The 22,932-nt window shown below is 38.3% G+C and overlaps 1 protein-coding gene across 1 annotated transcript in view; it reads left to right on the forward strand.

Moving 5' to 3' along the window:
- Nucleotides 1–22,932, forward strand: part of LOC134528006 (rhodopsin, GQ-coupled-like) — a gene marked incomplete at its 3' end in the record, with an annotated part of 166,760 nt that overhangs the window by 125,957 nt on the left and 17,871 nt on the right. Inside the window, exon 3 of the mRNA XM_063361164.1 lies at nt 11,710–11,968. Within this exon, the coding sequence (XP_063217234.1) occupies nt 11,710–11,968 (259 nt within the window). The remainder of the gene's footprint in view (nt 1–11,709; nt 11,969–22,932) is intronic.

Genomic DNA, 22,932 nt, shown 5'->3' on the forward strand with positions numbered 1-22,932 from the left:
AAGGCAGCACATTTTGAAGCACCGACTACGAAAAGGCAGCACATTTGGAAGCACCGACAACGAAAAGGCAGCACATTTGGAAGCACCGACAACGAAAAGGCAGCACATTTGGCAGCACCGACTACGAAAAGGCAGCACATTTGGCAGCACCGACAACGAAAAGGCAGCACATTTGGAAGCACCGACAACGAAAAGGCAGCACATTTGGAAGCACCGACAACGAAAAGGCAGCACATTTGGAAGCACCGACAACGAAAAGGCAGCACATTTGGAAGCACCGACAACGAAAAGGCAGCACATTTGGAAGCACCGACAACGAAAAGGCAGCACATTTGGAAGCACCGACAACGAAAAGGCAGCACATTTTGGATGCACCATCGAATAAGGAAGCACCGACAACGAAAAGGCAGCACATTTGGAAGCACCGACAACGTAAAGGCAGCACATTTGGAAGCACCGACAACGTAAAGGCAGCACATTTGGAAGCACCGACAACGTAAAGACAGCACATTTGGAAGCACCGCCAACGAAAAGGCAGCACAGTTTGGATGCATCATCGAATAAGGAAGCACATTTGGAAGCTCCATCAACTAAAAAAGGCAAAAAGGAAGCACAAGTTACGAGATCTAAGTCTTAGTAAGAAATCATAATACAAGAAATAAAAACATTAAATTCTTATAATTTAAATTATTTATTTTATTGCTTTACATTATACAAATGCAAGTAAAACAAGTCATTATTGTATGTAGCCAGCATTCCTCAGTTCCTTGAGTATGAAGGATATTTCTTTGATGCACGAATAGTTTCCTGCACAAAGCGAACCATGTAGAAGTCTTAGCTGGTCAACCAATATGTTTGGATCTTTCCATGATGTGTAATCATTCTCTTCTACCACCATCTTCCTTGCACCTTTATAATAAATATTATGATCTCTGATGTCTTCCGTTTTACCACCAACCTCAGGGTAACTTTCATGTTTGAGACGGTGATCATCACAAGCTTGATCAGATTTATTTAATATATCACGTCGTTTCCATCGTTTCGGTCTCAGGACACCGTCACATTCTTCGATCTTGGCAGCTTTAGGTGCTTCATCATAGTCTATGTCTTTGTCAACAGCCTCAGAGTCACTGTAACAATCACCGTAGAAGGAATCGTCTTCACCCAATTTACCGTAATAATTCGATGTTGATGATGTTGAAGTGTCTTCATCGTCTTCATGCTTCCTTTTTAGGCATCATCATTTTTACAAAGTAGGAAAGATCTACTTGAATTCGGCTGGAATATATTCTCACTTTTCACGTTAATGATTCTTCCATTGTCTTCATTCTTCCGTAAATCATCAACCTTCTTCAATTTAAGTTCTTTGTCGAGATCGGAAGAGCCAAGAAAATTATTGTCGTAATGCAGATCACTCTTCCTTAGGCTAGTAGATTCATCGTTGTCCTCTAGCTTGTACGCAGGCTTGGCGCTACAAGTTCTGCCATGTCTTTTTAGGCTCTCTCTCCGCGTAAACGACTTGCTACATCGAACACAACTTATCATATTGCGCAGTGGATTTTTAACACAGTCATTCTTCTCGAGTTGTCTTTTATTCTTTCTCAAGATAAACTCTTTACTGCAAAACTTACACCTATGTTCTTTCGATACAGCGTCAGATCCCAAATCGGAATTCATATCAGTTACTGAGACTAATGCCAGATAACAATTGAGTGTTTTAAATTAGATTCAATACTTAAATAGAAATTTTTTCATATTTCATCAGCGAGAATTAATATATCTCATGCAAAAGTGCTTTATGCATGTAGTTCTGCTTTTCAGCAACAGATGTCACCACATGTTGCTTGCAGGTAAATAATATTTAGTTCTTTTATGCGGGATGCGGGATGCTCACTAACGATCGCAAAAGAAGGATGGCTTCGCTAGACTCCAAGGAAAAGGAAGTTCGTCTTGCATGTTGGTGCTCCACAGATGTCTCATGGCGTAATATTAATTTGACTGAGTAATGATATTTGTTAATTCCACCTGATAAAAATATTGCAAGTTTTTATTTAGTAGCAGAAATTATCGAATTAAATGTAACTCCAAATAAAATGACATGTCTCATTAGACCAAAAAAAATCCATGCAGAGAGCGGTTTCTCAGAATAGTCAGAAACACTTGAAGAAACCACAGGAATGATTGCAAGAACACGGGAAAAACCATCAAAATATTGTCAAGAATAATCAGGAGCGCACTGAGAAAACCACCATAATATTAACAATAATAATCGGAAGCACACGGAGAAAACCACCACATGTTTTCTTTGATATCATAAAATTACAAGAAAAAATATTTAAAAATAAAAATAAATTAATAAAAAAATAAAAAAATAAAAAAATGCATAAATTTCTGGCTTGTACAAGAACTCTATCTTTGCTCAACAATGATAAGTTTACAAGCTAGCAGAAACTGTTTATGCATTTTTTTATTAATTTATTTTTATTTTTAAATATTTTTTCTTGTAATTTTATGATATCAAAGAAAACATGTGGTGGTTTTCTCCGTGTGCTTCCGATTATTATTGTTAATATTATGGTGGTTTTCTCAGTGTGCTCCTGATTATTCTTGACAATATTTTGATGGTTTTTCCCGTGTTCTTGCAATCGTGGTTTCTTCAAGTGTTTCTGACTATTCTGAGAAACCGCTCTCTGCATGGATTTTTTTTGGTCTAATGAGACATGTCATTTTATTTGGAGTTACATTTAATTCGATAATTTCTGCTACTAAATAAAAACTTGCAATATTTTTATCAGGTGGAATTAACAAATATCATTACTCAGTCAAATTAATATTACGCCATGAGACATCTGTGGAGCACCAACATGCAAGACGAACTTCCTTTTCCTTGGAGTCTAGCGAAGCCATCCTTCTTTTGCGATCGTTAGTGAGCATCCCGCATCCCGCATAAAAGAACTAAATATTATTTACCTGCAAGCAACATGTGGTGACATCTGTTGCTGAAAAGCAGAACTACATGCATAAAGTACTTTTGCATGAGATATATTAATTCTCGCTGATGAAATATGAAAAAATTTCTATTTAAGTATTGAATCTAATTTAAAACACTCAATTGTTATCTGGCATTAGTCTCAGTAACTGATATGAATTCCGATTTGGGATCTGACGCTGTATCGAAAGAACATAGGTGTAAGTTTTGCAGTAAAGAGTTTATCTTGAGAAAGAATAAAAGACAACACGAGAAGAATGACTGTGTTAAAAATCCACTGCGCAATATGATAAGTTGTGTTCGATGTAGCAAGTCGTTTACGCGGAGAGAGAGCCTAAAAAGACATGGCAGAACTTGTAGCGCCAAGCCTGCGTACAAGCTAGAGGACAACGATGAATCTACTAGCCTAAGGAAGAGTGATCTGCATTACGACAATAATTTTCTTGGCTCTTCCGATCTCGACAAAGAACTTAAATTGAAGAAGGTTGATGATTTACGGAAGAATGAAGACAATGGAAGAATCATTAACGTGAAAAGTGAGAATATATTCCAGCCGAATTCAAGTAGATCTTTCCTACTTTGTAAAAATGATGATGCCTAAAAAGGAAGCATGAAGACGATGAAGACACTTCAACATCATCAACATCGAATTATTACGGTAAATTGGGTGAAGACGATTCCTTCTACGGTGATTGTTACAGTGACTCTGAGGCTGTTGACAAAGACATAGACTATGATGAAGCACCTAAAGCTGCCAAGATCGAAGAATGTGACGGTGTCCTGAGACCGAAACGATGGAAACGACGTGATATATTAAATAAATCTGATCAAGCTTGTGATGATCACCGTCTCAAACATGAAAGTTACCCTGAGGTTGGTGGTAAAACGGAAGACATCAGAGATTATAATATTTATTATAAAGGTGCAAGGAAGATGGTGGTAGAAGAGAATGATTACACATCATGGAAAGATCCAAACATATTGGTTGACCGGCTAAGACTTCTACATGGTTCGCTTTGTGCAGGAAACTATTCGTGCATCAAAGAAATATCCTTCATACTCAAGGAACTGAGGAATACTGGCTACATACAATAATGACTTGTTTTACTTGCATTTGTATAATGTAAAGCAATAAAATAAATAATTTAAATTATAAGAATTTAATGTTTTTATTTCTTGTATTATGATTTCTTACTAAGACTTAGATCTCGTAACTTGTGCTTCCTTTTTGCCTTTTTTAGTTGATGGAGCTTCCAAATGTGCTTCCTTATTCGATGATGCATCCAAACTGTGCTGCCTTTTCGTTGGCGGTGCTTCCAAATGTGCTGTCTTTACGTTGTCGGTGCTTCCAAATGTGCTGCCTTTTCGTTGTCGGTGCTTCCAAATGTGCTGCCTTTTCGTTGTCGGTGCTTCCAAATGTGCTACCTTTTCGATGACGGTGCTTCCAAATGTGCTGCCTTTTCGTAGTCGGTGCTTCCAAATGTGCTGCCTTTTCGTTGTCGGTGCTTCCAAATGTGCTGCCTTTTCGTTGTCGGTGCTTCCAAATGTGCTGCCTTTTCGTTGTCGGTGCTTCCAAATGTGCTGCCTTTTCGTTGTCGGTGCTTCCAAATGTGCTGCCTTTTTGTTGTCGGTGCTTTCAAATGTGCTGCCTTTTCGTTGTCGGTGCTTCCAAATGTGCTGCCTTTTCGTTGTCGGTGCTTCCAAATGTGCTGCCTTTTCGTTGTCGGTGCTTCCAAATGTGCTGCCTTTTCGTTGGTGGTGCTGTCTTTTCGTTGTCAGTGCTTCCCTTTTGTTGATTGCGCGTAGTACAAAATGTAGTGATTGAATATTTACTAATTTAAAACCTCTTGGTGTTACTAAAATATTTTTCAAGGTTACTTGGTCCTTTAGTATGTTTAAAAAATGTCACGTTGGATTAATAGAATATAATTAGATAACGACATAGTTCATGTGGTCCTGAAATGACTAGCCTATACGTCTGACAATGTCATGACTCGGTCTTATGGACTGAAGACAATTGATCTATATGTGTGGCTTTGTACATGAACGGCTTATATGTTATTCAGATTATTGAAAAATTAGACTTTCATAATAGGCTAATCGGCACTGATTTAATTCGTTGGCCAGGTATATTGACTTGAGTTGTTTTTCGTAGAGCGAATGATTAATAAACTCCGCGAAAGGTAATGGAAAACAGAACCTAACATTTATTTAATAATTAGTTACAACTGTCACTGGTCAAGAATCGAACCGTGGACAGGGATCCATCGATTCGATTTGTAAGTTAATGAGTGATTTTTTTGATGAATTTTGGATTTTTTCCCGCTTTTCTAGCTACATTATTACATGATTTCAAGATGGCGTCCGAATTTCAAGATGGCGGGGGGCACCTCGGTAATAAATGATTACTGCACTGTAGCAGGTTAAAATAAAATTAACCAGATGTAAATGTACTCTATAATATGAGTACACACACAAGATGACGTACTCCAGCAGTTGGTCGCTCCTGGTAGCATGTACTGAACATTAAATGTCGGGTCCATGATGGTCGACAAGGACAAAGTCAAATTTCAAGGTCAAGGTCAAATTTCAAAGTCAAGGTCAAATTTCAAGGTCAAGGTCAAACTTCAAGGTCAAGGTCAAAGTTCAAATTTCAAGGTCAAGGTCAAAGTTCAAGGTCAAGGTCAAAGTTCAAGGTCAAGGTCAAATTTCAAGGTCAAGGTCAAATTTCGAGGTCAAGGTCAAATTTCAAGGTCACATTTCGAGGTAAAGGTCAAAGTTCAAGGTCAAGGACAAAGGTCAAGGTCAATGTTCAATGTCAACAGTTGAGGACAAAAGTATGGTGACCAGATAATTATACTACATGTTATCGGCACACTCTAGCAGACGAAAACAAGATGGTGGTCTCCAGCGGATGAAGACAAGATGGCGGACATGTCGTCATACCAGCTGACGATATATATGTTTTGAAAAAAAGTGCTAGGAGTCAGTCTGCCTGCATCCACCGTTGAGGAAGGAGCCTGTCGCCATTTTTAGTTTTTTTTGGACTCACCGGGTTTGAACCGAGGACGGTGATCGATATAATCAATCAGAATTCGAATAAGTTAATTTTTTGATGAATTTTGAAATTTTTTTCATTAAAATCGGATAATAATTAAAGATTTTCAAGATGGCGTCCAAATTTCAAGATTGCGGCCATAACAAAAATTGCAACGGTGACGTCATCATCCAATATGGCGGAAAACACATCACCGGAATTTTCTAGAACACAATGACGTCATCCAAAATGGCGGATCCAAGATGGCGGATCCAAAATGGCCGCCGTGATCTACTTGTCCCGTTACGATATGTCCCGTTACGCTGTGTCCCGTTACGCCGTGTCCCGTTACACTTATCCAAGATGGTCGCCGTGACGTCAGAGATGGACGAGACGTCAGAGATGTGGATCGGCTCTCGGCTCCACATCCTGCATCCTGATCCAGTACCGTCATTCCTATACTACTGATGATAATTTATTCAGGTCTATGGGGGAAATGTTACAGTTTCAACTTGAGGCATTTACATGCGATGCTTTCGGGACTCTTGTTGTTCGGCTAGCTAGCCCTGGAAAATCAATCTTAACATCTTTTTAAACAGAATTCCAGTTAGGTATGAAAAGGGGGAAAAAAATGTTAATTTTTTTTCCCTAAAATGAATACTTTTCGTATATTTATCACGTTCGGCGTTTTTTGTTTTAATTTTTTTTTACTTTTAAGAAATTTACTTTAAATTTGTGTACGATTTTTGAATTATAAGATAATTTTCAACATGTGAACAATTAATTTTCTCGTTACCGAGGTTATATGTTTACACATCATTAGCAAATACTGAATGACTCACTCTTTTTTTACTATAAATATATAGCGTTTTCTAATTATCCTACTCTTTAATCTGATACTCCACATGTCTATAAATTATTTACTGAATCATTTTGTACCTCCAACTAACTTTTTTTTCTGACATATAACTTTATACCATTCAATTTTTTAGTTTTACATACGAAATTCATTTCATAATTTCTGAAGAAAATACTGGTAAATGGTTGGCTAGCCTGGTTCTTTGCTAAACAACGTACATACAAATTTGATTTTTTGAAGAAATAATTAGTAAAATCTTAATGTTTCACATGAATCCGTCGAAAAACTGCACTCGTTCATCGTATGGACTATATCTACTAAGGTTGCTTTACTATAAGATAATAAAACATCTCTAATTTTTTTTTATAACTTGACATGTTTTCTTAGACTCATTATTTTGTTGACTGATGGCATTCCTGTTTTAATTAATGAAGGACGATTCCTCAATTTTTTTATTGCACAATGCTCTAAGACAATGGTTGAGATTGTTTCATAGAATCTTGTGGTTGCTGGCACAGACAAGTTCTGTTAGACTTAGGTTCTTGTTTTTCACATTCATTGTTCTGTTCTTAAACACTTGTGAATGATGGGTGGCTTAGCATGTAAAGAGTTTACCTAAATACAGGAAAAGACTGGGTAAATATTCACGACGTGTAGAGAAGCTTCTTATCATCAATCACAAAGAGATACACTAAATATCCGTTTAGGTGGAGTGCCACATCGGTAATAAATGCTGCTAAATATACTTAGGGCCGTTTGCAGAGTCAGGTAAGTAAAATCTAAGCATAAACGTTTCAGGTTTATCAAATGCATAATTATTTTCCTTTTGATTCAAGGATGACTTTGCAAGCCAGTCTTAAGGCTTAATGTGTACCTTGCACATGGGATCGCTGATATGTAATTCCACATGATAGGGATATAGTATAGTGTAATTATACATGGCAACGACTCAGGTGCTAGACCGAAGCATTTTCGGACCTATATTCTTTGGCATTTCTGTCTTTCCTCTACATGCATTGTGTATGTACCCACAGTTTCGAAATTTATTTTCATATACTTTGTATAAACACTACTACCCTGGCAAACAATGAATTACACATATTCTTGTTTGAGTTTCCATTCTTTAACGGTGTAATGTAAGTTAGAACTCTTTACAGTGGAACTGAATGTAGCTATTAAAACTGTTTCAAAGGGTGAGAATATCAGGTTTTTGGGATTGAGGACTTGGTTATTGAAATCTCTGACTTTTTCCTTACTTCTAAGTATCTCGTTGCGCCGTGGATGCAGCCTTAATAAGCTATCATTTCTGGGCCAGTTTCCATTTTTTAAATTTTTTACTAGCAAATTGCAATGTAAGAGTAAAGAATGGTAGCTGTTGGAGTTTGTTAAGTTTGTAATATTTGTTTTATTTTATAATTTGGATTTGGATACCATTTATGAACCGTTCTTGTTTAGCGTTGCTTAATCATCTGAACTGACTTTTTTCCTCCAAGCATATCTGTCGACACTATTTACTAATGAAAAATAACCCTCGCTTTTGTGCTATTTAAATAGTTGGGTTTGGTTGTATTTAATGTACATATACTAACAAGCATGAATTAGTTTTTGGTAAACTGTTGTTGTGATTCTGTTATTTTAAGTGCATAACCATATGCAAAAAATGTGCACCTACATAATCTTAATGTTACCGCTGTAAAGGAAGCAAAAAAATCAACTAATAAAAACTCATTTCATTGCGACAGTGTAATTGCTTGCGTTGACAACGGAGTAAGTTAGCGTGATTGATATTATTCGAGAACATATTAATATGCAGTAAGATGCAGGTAGCACCCATCCCTCCATCACCGTTACACGACTAATCCGATTAGCAGCGGTGCCTCGCTACCCCTCTTCCCCTTCACCAAAGCTTTCCCATTGATCCGGAAGAATTCCCTGCGGCTCTCGAGGGTTCGGCACGTTCCCCGAGTCCCACCTGCGTCAAGTGGCGTAACTAGTACGCCATTGTTCGCGGAGATTCGAGTGTAAAGTCGGGGATTCTGATGACGCAAAACTTCGCAGGGGTACGAGAACTTTCCAGCGCAGGACTTGGTCGGTATGTAAATGGAGAGATTGGCCTGCGAGGGCAGTGAAGTGAAGAGAGTGATCACCGGGCGACTTCGCGTGAGAAGGTGGTGCAACGGGACTGTGTCGCGGCGCGGACTAATGAGAAGTACGAAGTAGCGTATTCGGGACCGAGGTGTGTGGTAAGAGACGAACAGCAGAGTGAGCCACTATCGAGCCGTGCTCTAGTCGGGAGAATAAAAGTGGAAATTTTTAAAGTTTATGATTACTTTCTGGACAGACAATTAAATTTTGAGAACCTAAATAATAGTTTAATAGTACCTGATAAATAAATCTGTGTTAAGTTAATTGAATTATACTATCGTACCTTTTTTTCCCACTCGTAACAATATATTTTCCAGCTCGGGGAAAGATTTTTTGATAATCAATAATTTATTTTGTCAACCCCAAACAGAAAAGTTTTTTTTTATTTCCTTCTCCCCCCCCCCCCCCCCCTTTTCACCAACCCCGAAAATACCGTCACTGGTAACTGTTACCCAGGGTTATTTTATCATGTTCCCGCCACTGTCAGAAAAGGGTTCTGACTACTTTATCTCCCACCATTACAAGGCACCACCTCACTAATTCTTTTCCTGCTTCTAACCGCCCAAACACGCAACTCCCTGGAAAATATGTGTTGTGACACTTCACCCGACACAAAATTGCTTATTCCCACCATTCAAAAGTTTAAGGTCGCGTTCCATTTCGCCGAAAGCGCACACTCTCTCTCCCTCTCGCACATTATTGACGTCTCAGATAGGGCTGTCTCACTCTCACAACTTCGAAGGAAAGGGCGCGAAAAGGAGAGTGCAATAAAGTGTTCACTTGTACACGCTCTTAGTCACTTTTTGGCAGCCATCTTGTTTTTACAAGAGTGAACAAGCTTTATAAGGTGGTCTCGGTTGGTAGGAAATAAAATGTAATAATTAAAATTATTTTAAATCTTTCACAAGTTGCTATTTTGACATAAAATAAAAAAAGGAACCAAATAAAACATATTCTGGATTTTTGTTTCCAGTTTATAGTTCTCTGCAAAAAAAAAACATTTTGGAGTGATTTAAGTAGAAACTGTAGAAGTATTTTAGAGACCTAGGATATGTATGAATACTGGTCAGCTAGCATTATATTAGAGCAAACATATTGTTATTATATATGTAGTTTGTAGAGAACAACACTCAAGACTGAACTTCTCAGTTCGTTCCAGATTGAACCATAGTGTGACAGAGGGAGAGTGAATAGTGCAGGCACTCTTTTGGATTGGAAAACTTTCTTTAACTTCTTTTTCCTGGCAGCGCAAGAAATACAAAATTGTGCCTCCATCTCTGCTACGATCAAGCGGTTGCACTGGGCCACAACTGTATATAGAATTTTTTCCCCTTAAATCACGAATATATACGCAAAGTATATAATAATATATAATAAAGACCGAGTCTTATGCAAAAAAACATTCATTTGCTTATGATTCGGCAACAGAATTGTTTAATTCAGCTGACGTTTAGATACCCACGTGATTTTATTTACTGACGGTACACCAGTAGACTCATAATTTTGTTAAAGTTTTTTTTAATGCTAAGAGGCAATTTGACACAGAACATATCTAAGAGCACTTATCCTGAAATACCTAACACTTAAGACGGTTTAAAAACTACACAAGTGACGCAACGACGCAAAAACGCAACGCGCAACCAACGAAAGAAAATCATGGTCTTTTAAAAAAGCACGACTTTGCTGTGAGTCGGTAAGATATTAGCCAATGTAGTATGTAAATTTCATGCCAACATTTCACTTCTCCATCACCTATGATAAACAATATGCATCATTCACAAAACAACTGCAAAAACAAACATGTATGTTAATTATTCACTGGATAGGTTCTATTGCATTTGCAGGTGAGTAGGAATGTGGACCTAATTCTTGTTAATGACTATATCACCGCTGTTCCAGAAAGTCTTCCTCACATCCTGCTCGTGGTACTTCCTCATGCGCAGCGTCAACAACCGCTCCTACTACATCTACCTGATTGGTGGTTGGTGCTTGCAGGTGTGCGTGGGGGTGTGGATCTACTGCCTGTTCATGACGCTGCCGCCGCTGTTCGGCTGGAGCAGTTACGTGGCCGAGGGCTTCCTCACATCCTGCTCGCGGGACTACCTCACGCGCAGCGTCAACAACCGCTCCTACTACATCCACCTGATTGGTGGTTGGTGTTTGCAGGTGTGTGTGGGGGTGTGGATCTACTGCCTGTTCATGACGCTGCCGCCGCTGTTCGGCTGGAGCAGTTACATGGCCGAGGGCTTCCTCACATCCTGCTCGTGGGACTACCTCACGCGCAGCGTCAACAACCGCTCCTACTACATCCACCTGATTGGTGGTTGGTGTTTGCAGGTGTGCGTGGGGGTGTGGATCTACTGCCTGTTCATGACGCTGCCGCCGCTGTTCGGCTGGAGCAGTTACGTGGCCGAGGGCTTCCTCACATCCTGCTCGTGGGACTACCTCACGCGCAGCGTCAACAACCGCTCCTACTACATCCACCTGATTGGTGTTTGGTGTTTGCAGGTGTGCGTGGGGGTGTGGATCTACTGCCTGTTCATGACGCTGCCGCCGCTGTTCGGCTGGAGCAGTTACGTGGCCGAGGGCTTCCTCACATCCTGCTCGTGGGACTACCTCACACGCAGCGTCAACAACCGCTCCTACTACATCCACCTGATTGGTGTTTGGTGTTTTAAGGTGTGCGTGGGGGTGTGGATCTACTGCCTGTTCATGACGCTGCCGCCGCTGTTCGGCTGGAGCAGTTACGTGGCCGAGGGCTTCCTCACATCCTGCTCGTGGGACTACCTCACGCGTAGCGTCAACAACCGCTCCTACTACATCTACCTGCTGGTGCTGGGTTTCGTTGTCCCTGTGTCAGTCATCACCTTCTGCTACACCTTCATCATCGCCGCCATCTATGCCCACGGCCGGGAGATGATCGGCGTCAAGGCCACAGGTACATTGACAACACTATTATTCTTCATTTGAATTTGTTTAAATATTTTACTTAGTATAGGACTGCGATGGTGGTGTGGCCAGATTACTCGTATTTCCCGTATGCAGTCAGTTCCAGAGTTATCGCTAAAGAATTTTTCGAAATTGGGTAAAATGATAGAATAGGCCATGAGCTGGTGGGTTTTACTGGGTTTTACTGGAGTTACTTGGGTATTGCCATCAATTTTTACCACATATGCTCCATATCCATGTCATCCATCTTAAACTTCAGGCTGTCCTGAAAGAAAGATATGGTCTGGCAGGGCAGTTCCCCTAGGATTTTCAGACTTATTCCATCCTCGCCAGGGATGGCTCTAGGTCCCCGCGCCGACCATTTTCTTTTTTATGACCATTGTTTGTCTACTTTGTGATAAATGAGAACAGTAATAGAAATTTAAAAAAAAATTAATTAAATTAACCCGGGTTAAAGTGTTTTAGAAAAAAAAATCAAATTTTCTTAAGATACTTTATAAAAAGATATTAATATTTATTTAAGTTCCATGTTGTCTTAAAAAAAAAAATCCAGATTTATTTTTTTTTAATGCTCCAGTGTTTTTATTAGGGGGCTGTTCTATACTCCCAGGCCTCCTAGTAAAGCCCTTATCCAAAATATTAGGACCCTGAAAAAGAAAATAGTCCAGGGCCCCGCATAGTCTATGGCCACCACTGCGTCTATGTAGACCCTGCATCTGGCGGATCTGCATGTGGATTTTTGATTTGCTTGTGAATGTTCGTGTATGCTTCGGTGCTCTCCAGCTTGCTGTGTTTTTGAGCTACATCCCGAGATGAGTACTGAAGCTCGCAGGAAATTCCGGTTCCAGAACGAAGCAGGGTATGGAGGAATACAAAGCTTTATTTAAATGTAGATATTACTCACGGGCACAACGAGTTAGCAGACACTTCACACCTCCATCTACCGTTGTATTTTGAGCCTATGAATGCTGTATTTTAAAATACAGTCCATAAATACAACTTTATGTAGACTGAGAATATATGGATCTGGCCATTGCCTGATACACATCCAATTCAAATGGTGGAACTTCATTTCTCTCGGTTGATATATTTTCATCACTAGAGTATGTGTAATATTGTTTACTTACTCTACTCCTCTTAAATTGTTCGTGTAATTAATTATCATAATATTTCTTGGCAAAAGTTTTTAGCTTCTTGGCTTTTGAGTAGCAACGACCAAGGAAATAATTGTGTGCCGTAATCCAAAAATTAAGAAGTAGTTACAGCTCATTTAAGTCTCAACTTCACCCACCATTAGGAAACTTTTTTTACTTTTTTGCTCATTTTGTATTCCTATAAAAACAATTCGGAAATCAAGATAGCCGTTCTGTATGTTTTATCCATATGTATATACACGGTAAATATTTCTGAGTGTTGAATACCATGGAATAAGTCAGAAGAAAAATTAATCATGAATACTTGCCGTTTTTGTGGCAAATAGCGGATAGTAAGTATTATTATCAATGCTCATTCAAAGAGACATCAGTATAAATTGTCTTAAATAAAATAAGTTCGATTCCGGTCGTTCAAATGAAGAGGCGTTCTCTAAAGATGTTTCTCTAGATTTTAGCTACAGTATTTCGGGAGTAATTAGTTATACATATTGCAGACAGGCGGCAAAATATTTTTTCCCCCACGTTATATGATCTTTGTTCTTCGTCTCGGTTGTATAATATACTTATAAATGTTTCTAGAAAATTTATTACTCTTTGTTAGTTCTTTTCAATATGTTGTAGCAAAGTTGGAGTGCACAAATTTTCAGCTAGCAGCTATATAAAAACATATTTGATATTCATAAGATATCCTCTATCAACGTTGACGAGAAAAAAACTGTAAAATCATAATACTGCTCCACTAGGCATACAAGTTAGCAAAAGCTTTGTCTTCCTACGAGAACTTCTCGAACAGAGCGTGAATTTAATATTCATTAGGACGTTAAGGTCTCTGTGAAAAAATAGGAGAGACAAAAGTGCTGCCCATCAAAGAGAAAAAAGGGGAGGAAGCCATTTATTAAAAATTCACTGGATGGCTATTGCCGATCGAGGAATAGTCTAAAAGCAATAGATTAAAAATTCATTTGTCGGTTTTAGCCGGTTTTATTCCAAAAATCTTGCCCGTAATCAAAAATAAATCATTATAAGAACCCTCTGAAAGGAAATTATGACAGTGCGTTTTGCGAGGGACGTCTATATTGTCGTGCTTGTTAAATAATGGGCTATGGTTCTAATTTTCTTTAACATGAAAAAAAATGTTATTATGTATTGTAAAGCTAGGCGTCTCTTGGCACGCCTTATTCTGTATTAACTACCTTATTTAAAACATGGCAAAACCACCCAATCATGGTGCACTAAGTGAAGGTCGCTACTAAAATGCAAAATCCTCGAACTACTACAAGCATATAAAAGTGTAGCAACAACCTTGGTCAATATTCTAGCTAATGGTTCATCTCAAAATGCAAAAGTTATTATTTATTATTTAGAATCGATTGTACAACTTTTACTGGCCGAGTGATTTACATAAAACAGCTCAGGTACTTAAAGCAGTCCCGCCCGACAAAATGAATAAACATTACTTTTCCCAGTGACATTGAATATTCTGGTGTTCTTGCAAACTATTTAATTAATTATTTTCCCGTTACAGTTATCGTTAACTGTTTTCAAAGTAACGGTGCGTGGTTTTGTACTTGTCGTATTGAATTGTATCAAAAGTCAATAATCCTGTGAAAATATATGCCACGCTTAAATGCGATAAGAACTTTCTGGTAGAGAAAACTTTTAATATAACATTTATAAAAATAACATCACTATATATTTGATTTTTTCTGTTAAACGTAGACTGTTGTAAATAAAAATGTAATGTGCATTATTTATTCACCGGTTTGCAATATATTGTAAACTATGTTCACTGAAGCTAGGAAACATTATTATGAAATTTCATTTTTCAACTCTGTTATGAAATGTGCTACATGAACAAAAAAATTATGTTACGTACTAATGATTAATTATAAATTTCTATTTATGTGTAAAATAATGGTGTAGAAGTCATGTTTTTCTTCGAAGCGCTTTGACATCTGACCCTTGATGCATATTTCGTACTCTTATATTACTCACGTAAGGTATTCCGGAAAACAAAATCATTTTATAACGAAAATTGTACTAAAACATTTCATTGACCTTAAAAACTCCCTTTTTTTTTTTTTTTTTGCTGTATTAAATTGTTTGGAGTGGTAACAACTGAACCATTAACGGCTATGTGCCTTAATAAATGGAACTTAACAATTTTGTAAAGTTTGGTTCGTTAGTTTCTTCGCAATGACGAATAAGTTTATTTTTTCGCAAGCGAGAAGCTAGACCACCTTCTTCTACGTGACGTCAGATAGACACGTTGTTGAAGGGGGAGGGGGGGGGGGGGGGTCGCGGCAACCGGGAAAAGGCCCGCCTCACAGACTGAGAGCACGAAGATGGAAACACAATGTCGAGAATGTCGACTCCAGAACGTTCCACTAGCGCCGGGTGGCGGCTAGGCGAAGCTTGACCGCGCTCCATGTTGGTGGGAGCGTATGAACTGTTCTTGGCGCCGGAAGAGGGGTTTATATCGTTCGTAGGCAGGAGAGATGATTGGGACTCTGCAGTAACAAGTGTTGTTTGTGTTTGGAAGATTGTAAATTTAACATCGAAGTTTGAAAACATGATATTTGTTTGTATTTGTAAAGTTGTATAAAAGTTTGAATGTTAAATGAACATATAGTTGAATCGTTTGTTTTCAAAATTTTAAAATCAAGTTATTTCATATTAATGTTATTTCATATTAATGTTGCTACACAAGATATGCAAAAAAAAATGTTTCATTGGTTTTTAAAAAACCTGTATTTTGGCAAAGTTAGTTCAAAATATTTTGTTAACTTTTTTTTTGTTGTTTTATTTAATTCAAACCTTCTTTTTGGAAAATGTGGAAAAATAAATTCTGTGCTTATTGTTGTGCGGCGCCAAGTTAGTGTCCGTCATCCATGTCGACCCTGCCTTGTGCTCGAGCCATCCCAAGCTCGGCACGCGCAGCGAGGTGGTCGCACCCTGACTGACGACCGTTAAGGTTCAAGACCGCGGAGAGCCTGGCCGCGCTAACGACCCTTCTGGGAGGCGATGTCTCGAGTTACGAGTTAATTGCAGGCAAGAGCCAAAGGCCAGTCGCGAAGTAGTTATAACTCCCATTCACCCTTAAAGTGTGCCATTAGCAAAGCTTAACTGTTAGGTATTGAAGTAAATTTACGGACTTTTCAACTACCGACGCACCTCAAATAAACTAAGCGTTCTCCGTAACGTTTCAAAAAAACTGTGTATTCGTAGAAACGAGGTCAGGCTTCCGAATTTCCATATCTGTGTTTCGTTGTAAAAATGCACGAGGTACGAAGATACGTCTTTTTGTGCAGATTAAATAAATTTTTTAAGATTTTCCTTAAAGCACCAAGATCGTACTTGTGCATTCAGGTTGAAAATAACTTAACTCTACGTATAACTCTACGTAGATATCCGTAAATTTACAAACATCCCTACGTAATTTGTAACCAGTACATGATGCTAAAAGAATCGATCTGAAATACCTATGAATGATTTAATAATTATACATGAAAACTTAAATATTTTAACTGTCAAAATGAAATAAAAATCTCGCTTATTAAAATTAGGATAACAGATCTTTATTTGTAGCAACGTTGCTCCGTTTTCAATTGATATGGATCATTTGGTTGTGTCCTTTTAGCTTCTAATTTAAGATGAAACAGTTTCAAAGTGTGTCTGAAGAGAAGAAAAGACGATAAATCAGATTCGATACTTCCGAATTCAGCTGATGTGTCCCAGAGTCTGAGGCGCGACCCCGGTCGCCGTCACCCTCGTGAGGCGAGGGTGCAACTCACTCCATAAGCACCGAGTTGAAGTCAAAGTGGTTCCAAGCAATGAAGTGTAGGCCTACATCAACACTGCCATTTGATCTTCACATTGAACTGCTGAGATTTGTTTGTTGTCGTAGTATTTTCTCAAGATTTTGCAGTATATATTTCGAAATATAATTCTATATTACCTACTTTACTCGTGGCTGAATATGTTTAACTGTAATAGTCACCTGTTTGTTGATAAAAAAAAGCGCTCACGATAATTTATTCATTTATAATTCAATTTTAACGTGAATTGCCACTGAGTTCGTGACGTAAAATATATTTTTCAAAGAAACAACATTGACAACACGTCAAAAAGATAATTTGCTGATTATACTAAAGATATTTACATAACGTAATTTTTAAGTGGGTTAAACACATGCAACGTGATATTTGCCTCACACTATTTTTTTTTTGTAAATGGAAAATATATATTCATATAAAATTACAGATACTTGTAGATTTTTAAATTTACATGAAAACAACTGTATCATTAAAAAATAGTGTTCGCAGCAATACTGTGTTCAGATTCTTACCCGGGCATTTATGCTTTGTGTTGTCTCACTACCTCCAATAGTTAAAATTATGTGTAAACCTTTTCCTGAAAAAGCAAGTTTTACTTGGGCCCAACTTATCTAGTTTTAGTCTAGAATAGTCAGCGAAGGGAGTTAGTCATGGCTCAAACGTTGCCATGGCTGGCCAATCCCCTCCTAGCACAAGATGCATGCTACCTCTCCGCCTACCCGGGCACACACACGGTGCGCAGAGCTTCAGGAAAAACAACGCGATTTCAAAACTACTCCAGATATCCAAGTGGGGTCTGCTTACGAAAAGCATTTAAGAGTTCGCTGAGGGCCGAAAAGAACTTTTGATTTTGGGTAAAGTTTTTTAACTGTATTTTTAGAAGAGTCAAAATGGCTAAAACGCATGTTTTCAGAGTAAATTTTAGGCGTAAAACAACTGGTATAGATTCTTGAAAGCACTTAAGGGACTTGCATTACACCTTTATCTTCATTTATCCGCCATATAATGTTACGGTCACCGCTCAAATTTCACAGCTATCCTGTGACGACGAGAAGACTGCGCGCCAGTTCAGAGCCTTGCGCTTAGAGGCGACACAGCGCTAGAAGCACCGGCGAGCGTCGCTCTTATCATCCCGCCTCACTAACACACATACACCCCTGACGAGGTGGGCCCCTTAAAACCTGCATGATTAGAGTCTATTCGTAACCCAGATTCGTATCCTAAATACACTTAGTTTTTAGTTAGGTTAGGAAAAAACGTTCATTGCGACAGGGAATCGCGCGCCGACTGATAGTCGCCGGGAACCAACAGGCAACGCAGGTGATATTATTTTGTTATTTTTGCGGCTTTGCTTGGTGTTCATGAGGAGGCCAGTGGTTTCGGCACCTTTGCGGGGCCTGCTGATGCTACTGCTGCTGCATAATTCCTCCCAAGAGAATCTTGAAACGCTCGTCTCAATGCTGCACGGTGACACGCGAGATCAGCGAACACCAACCGCCGTGACACCTCTACTAGTGCTTCTTCACCATGTAAAAAAACCTCAGCATGGACTAGGCATTGCCTGCTTCCAGGCGTTGTGTAAGTGCCGCTGAAACGTTTTAATTCGTCGTATGCATAAATGGTTCGTACTAGGTATTGAAGTAAATTTACGTACTTTTAAACTACGAACGCACCTCAAATAAACTAAGCGTTCTCCGTAAAGTTTCAGACAACTGGATAAAACTTCCAAAATAGCCATAACATCGAACGAAAATTAATATTAATAAGAGATCCAGCCACCATTATTTGGGCGATAGAGAGAGGGTATTATTAAAGGTTTTTTAATAGGGCGAAGAATTCTGTATCATAAAAAGCTAATCTCAGAAAATCCATTTTATAAAAACAGTTTAATACATTGTACAAATTACGTTTATAAAACAACTTTTAATGGACAGTATCACCCTAAGGACTTTAGCTAGTTTGTAAGTGAATTATTTTCCTCTACTTAAAATTTGTATAAGAAATTACTTCCCTACATATTTCGAGTTAAATTTAAAAAAAGAATAACTATTCGTCAAATGTATAATCTTGTGGAAAATATACGAGATCTTTCTTATGTAAAAATAACTATTCATTTCATTTAAGTATATGGTTTACTACGATATTTTAGTTATTTGAAGTTTGTGTTAGCTTTAATTCGAAAACAAAACTACTCATTCAAGTGTATGATGCATACTTCGAACAATTCAGACACCATGACGTAGAACATTGCCTGGTTATAATTGATATTATTTTTAGCATAGCTCTCGATATCAAAATATTGATACGTGAATGATTTTTACCAGTTTTGCCAACAATTATAAATAATAATAAGCCGTTCTTTGTAGCAAATTTTTCTTTAAAGCTGTGTAGTTTTGTGTATTGGCAAAAAAAAATAAACCAGTTTACTCTCATTTATTTTTAAATTAACAACACATACCTCAAATGTATGAATAAAATAAAGGACAGTTGAGATCCATCATTTCATTTCTTCTCTTGGCTTCTGTGCTGAGGTTACGTCTGTACTATTAATAGCTTGCTCGAGTTCCGGCGTGGCCTGTCGCAGACATCTTCAAGCGCGATGTACAATACTGTCAGAACTCACCAGCTGAAGCCTCCTAGGAACAAAGAAGGTTCCAAGCAGCCTCCAAATCGGCGCAGGATATGAAGGGTGGAAACAAAAGTCAGCAAAGAATCTGTTCTTATAAAGATTAGCAGAGCGTATACGTGATATTAAAAAAAAAAAATGTGTGCATGAAGTCCACGCGTGACAGAAGTGAAACTTCTTGTTTATAAGGTATAGATAGAGATCACTTACTATGATTTTTTTGTTGAACAAGAGATAATAATTGAGAATATTAAGAATGCGGATATGATCTCAAATGAAAAAAAAAATCCTTTTTCCGCATCATGTACTCTCGTATCCGTTCATAAGCACATTTGGTGCCTCTTTTAGCGGTTTATTCCTACGTTGCCTTTGATAATACCTCTTATCTGCTTCTGCATTTTATTATTTTTAGACTTGATGCTAAAACACGATCTCCATCTGAATAAAAAGGAAGAACAAGAAAGAACTCCAGTCGAACAAAAATTACACTTATAAAGTATATCGCACAAGACTACGTCCTTATGACATTTCGAATCACATTGTTAACATACCAAAAATAAATTACGCTTATAAAGCTAACCTTTTTTTTTTAAGTCTATTTGACTTTTTTTCATTTTCAATTACACTATTCACATAAAAATTAATGATTCTTATAAAGTTTGTTACATAACTCTTTACCACACGAATAAATAAATTGTAGATACTTTAAATTAAATAAAATAATTATGGTAGCATCATTCGTTAGCCGTTACGAAAACTGAGGAGTACACAAACACAAGCAGCATGACGAGACTTCGTAGCATCACCACTGCTTCATTTGTAACTCTCCCCTGCATCCTTCCCTTCCTGTCATTACAACTGCCATATATAGCATTGGCTTGTACTAGAACTCTATCCTTGGTCAACAGAGGAGAAGTTCACAAGATGGCAGAAGCTGTTTTCGTAATTTTTCATTCTTTTTTTGTATTTCATTATTAATATTTTTTTTCTGTGATTTTCTGATGGTAAGAAAAACGCGCGTTAGTTTTCTCCGTGTGGTCATGATTATTCCTGTGAATATTTTTTGATGGTATTCTGCATGTGCTCATTATTCCTGTCGAGACTTTTGTTGATGCTCTCCGAGTGGTTCTGGTTATTTCTGAGAAGTCGATTTCAGAACGAAATGTTTTTTACTTAATGAGTCGCGCAATTTTATTCAGAGTTATAATTTAATTGGTGAATTTCTGCTACGAAATTATCACTAAAAATATTTTTTTTCAGGTGGAATTCAAACAAAAAACATCCATTACTCGGTAAAATAATAAGCTTTGTGATACCTGAGAAGCACTATCATAAAGGACGAACTTCCTTCTCCTTGGTGTCTAGCGAAGCCTTCCCTCTCTTTCGATCGTTAGTGAGAATCCCGCATCCCACCAAAAAGAAATAAATAATTTTTACCTTAACACAACATGTGGCGACAACTGTTCGCAAGAATCAAGAATACTTGTAACATGTTATTTTGCATGAGATAAATTAACTCTCTCCGCTGAATGGAGCCAAAGACAGTTAAGAGTCATGTAGCCTCATAGACTAAGTAGTCTCGTAGACTGGTAGCCTCGTAAACTTGTAGCTATATAATCTCGTAGCCTCGTAGACTTGTAGCCTCGTAGCCAGTTGAAGCCTTGTAGTCTTTTAGTCCTTTAGTATCGTAGCTTCGTAGCCTCCTAGTCTTGTAGCCAAATAGCAGCTAGGCATAAGACTATTTGGAGCCAAATACTTTTGACGCCATTGATTGTTGGATCCAAAAGACTTTTGGAGACATAGACCGTTGGAGGCAATGACTGTTGGAGCCAAAGACCGTTGGAGCTAAATGACTGTTGGAGCCAATGAATTTTGGAGTCATTAGACTGCTGGAGCCATTGACTGTTGAAGCCATTGACTGTTGGAGCCAATGACTGTTGTAGCCCATTGGCTATGACTGTTTGTCAATGACTGTTTGGAGATAATTAATTTTGGAGCCAAAGACTGTTGGAGCCAAAACACTGTTGGAGCCAATGACTGTTGGAGCCAATGACTTTCGGAGCCAATGACCATTGAAGACAATGACTATTGGAGCCAATGACTGTTGTAGTCATTATATCCTATCGTAAAATTAACGAACCCATCTTACTTAGTTGAATGTTCGTCAAAATGTACTTCATTTTCGTTAAATGTGTGTAGACAAGACTGTAGTATCATATCCGACTGATGAAACAAAGCCATTCTGATGAGTTCGTATTTTACCAAGTTGGTTTTTCGGCCAAATGTACGTCCTTTTCGTTAAATGTTTTTTTCTTCTTTATTTCTGACTGTGCTTCCCAGTGTGCTTCCAAATGCGCTTCCTGTTTTCGAATATGCTTCTGGTCAATTTCGATCAAAAAATGGAAATGAAATCAGTTGGAGCCAGATGTAGATGGAGAAGTTTGGATCACTTGGAGAATTGGAGTTCTCTGAGCAATTGTAGATTTGGATATTTTAGAACAATAAGATCATTTGAGCACTTGGAGCTTTTGGAGCAATTGGATCATTGGAGCACTTGGAGCAATTGGAGCAGTTGGAGTAGTTGGTGCTGTTGGAACTTTGGAGCATCGGATCATTGACATTTGGAGCCAATGGCTGTTGGAGCAATTGGAGTTTTGGTGAACTTGAAGATGTTGGCCAATTGGTGCATTGGAGAAATTGTAGCTGTTGGAACTTTGGAGCAGTTGGAGTACATTGGAAAAATTGTAGCTGTTGGAGCGTTGGATCGTTGGAGCAGTTGGAACAATTGGTGCGGTTAGAACTTTGGAGCAGTCGGAGCACATTAGAGCAATTGGAGCAGTTGGAGCCCATTAAAGCAATTATAGCAGTTGGAGCTTTGGAGCAGTTGGAGCAATTGGAGCTGTTGGAATTTTTGAGCAGTTGGAGCCCATTAGAGCAATTGGAGTACTTGGAGAATTGGAGCAGTTAGAGCTGTTGGAGCAGTTGGAACTTTGGAGCCAAAGACAGTTGGAGCTTAAGACTGATGTAGCCAAAAGACATTTGTACCTTTCTTAACGACATCAGGCAGAACATTATCAATCAGTTTACCGATAAAGTAGCTACATACGGACCTTTAAATTATAACTTTTGGTTGGACTGGGTATATGGCAAACCATATCCGTTCGAGTACAAAGTGAATAAATGTGCATTCAAGACAGTGAATACTCCCATTTACAATTCCCACGATGTGAAGCAGTCTGTTAAAAATAGTATCGAGAAACTCTGTCGGGAAGAAGACTATGTAGGCAAATGATCGATCTCTGTTTTCAGTAAACCGATTGGCGCTAAGAATAAGTCA

Source organism: Bacillus rossius, chromosome 1 (assembly GCF_032445375.1).
Source record: "Bacillus rossius redtenbacheri isolate Brsri chromosome 1, Brsri_v3, whole genome shotgun sequence".
NCBI lineage: Eukaryota > Metazoa > Arthropoda > Insecta > Phasmatodea > Bacillidae > Bacillus > Bacillus rossius.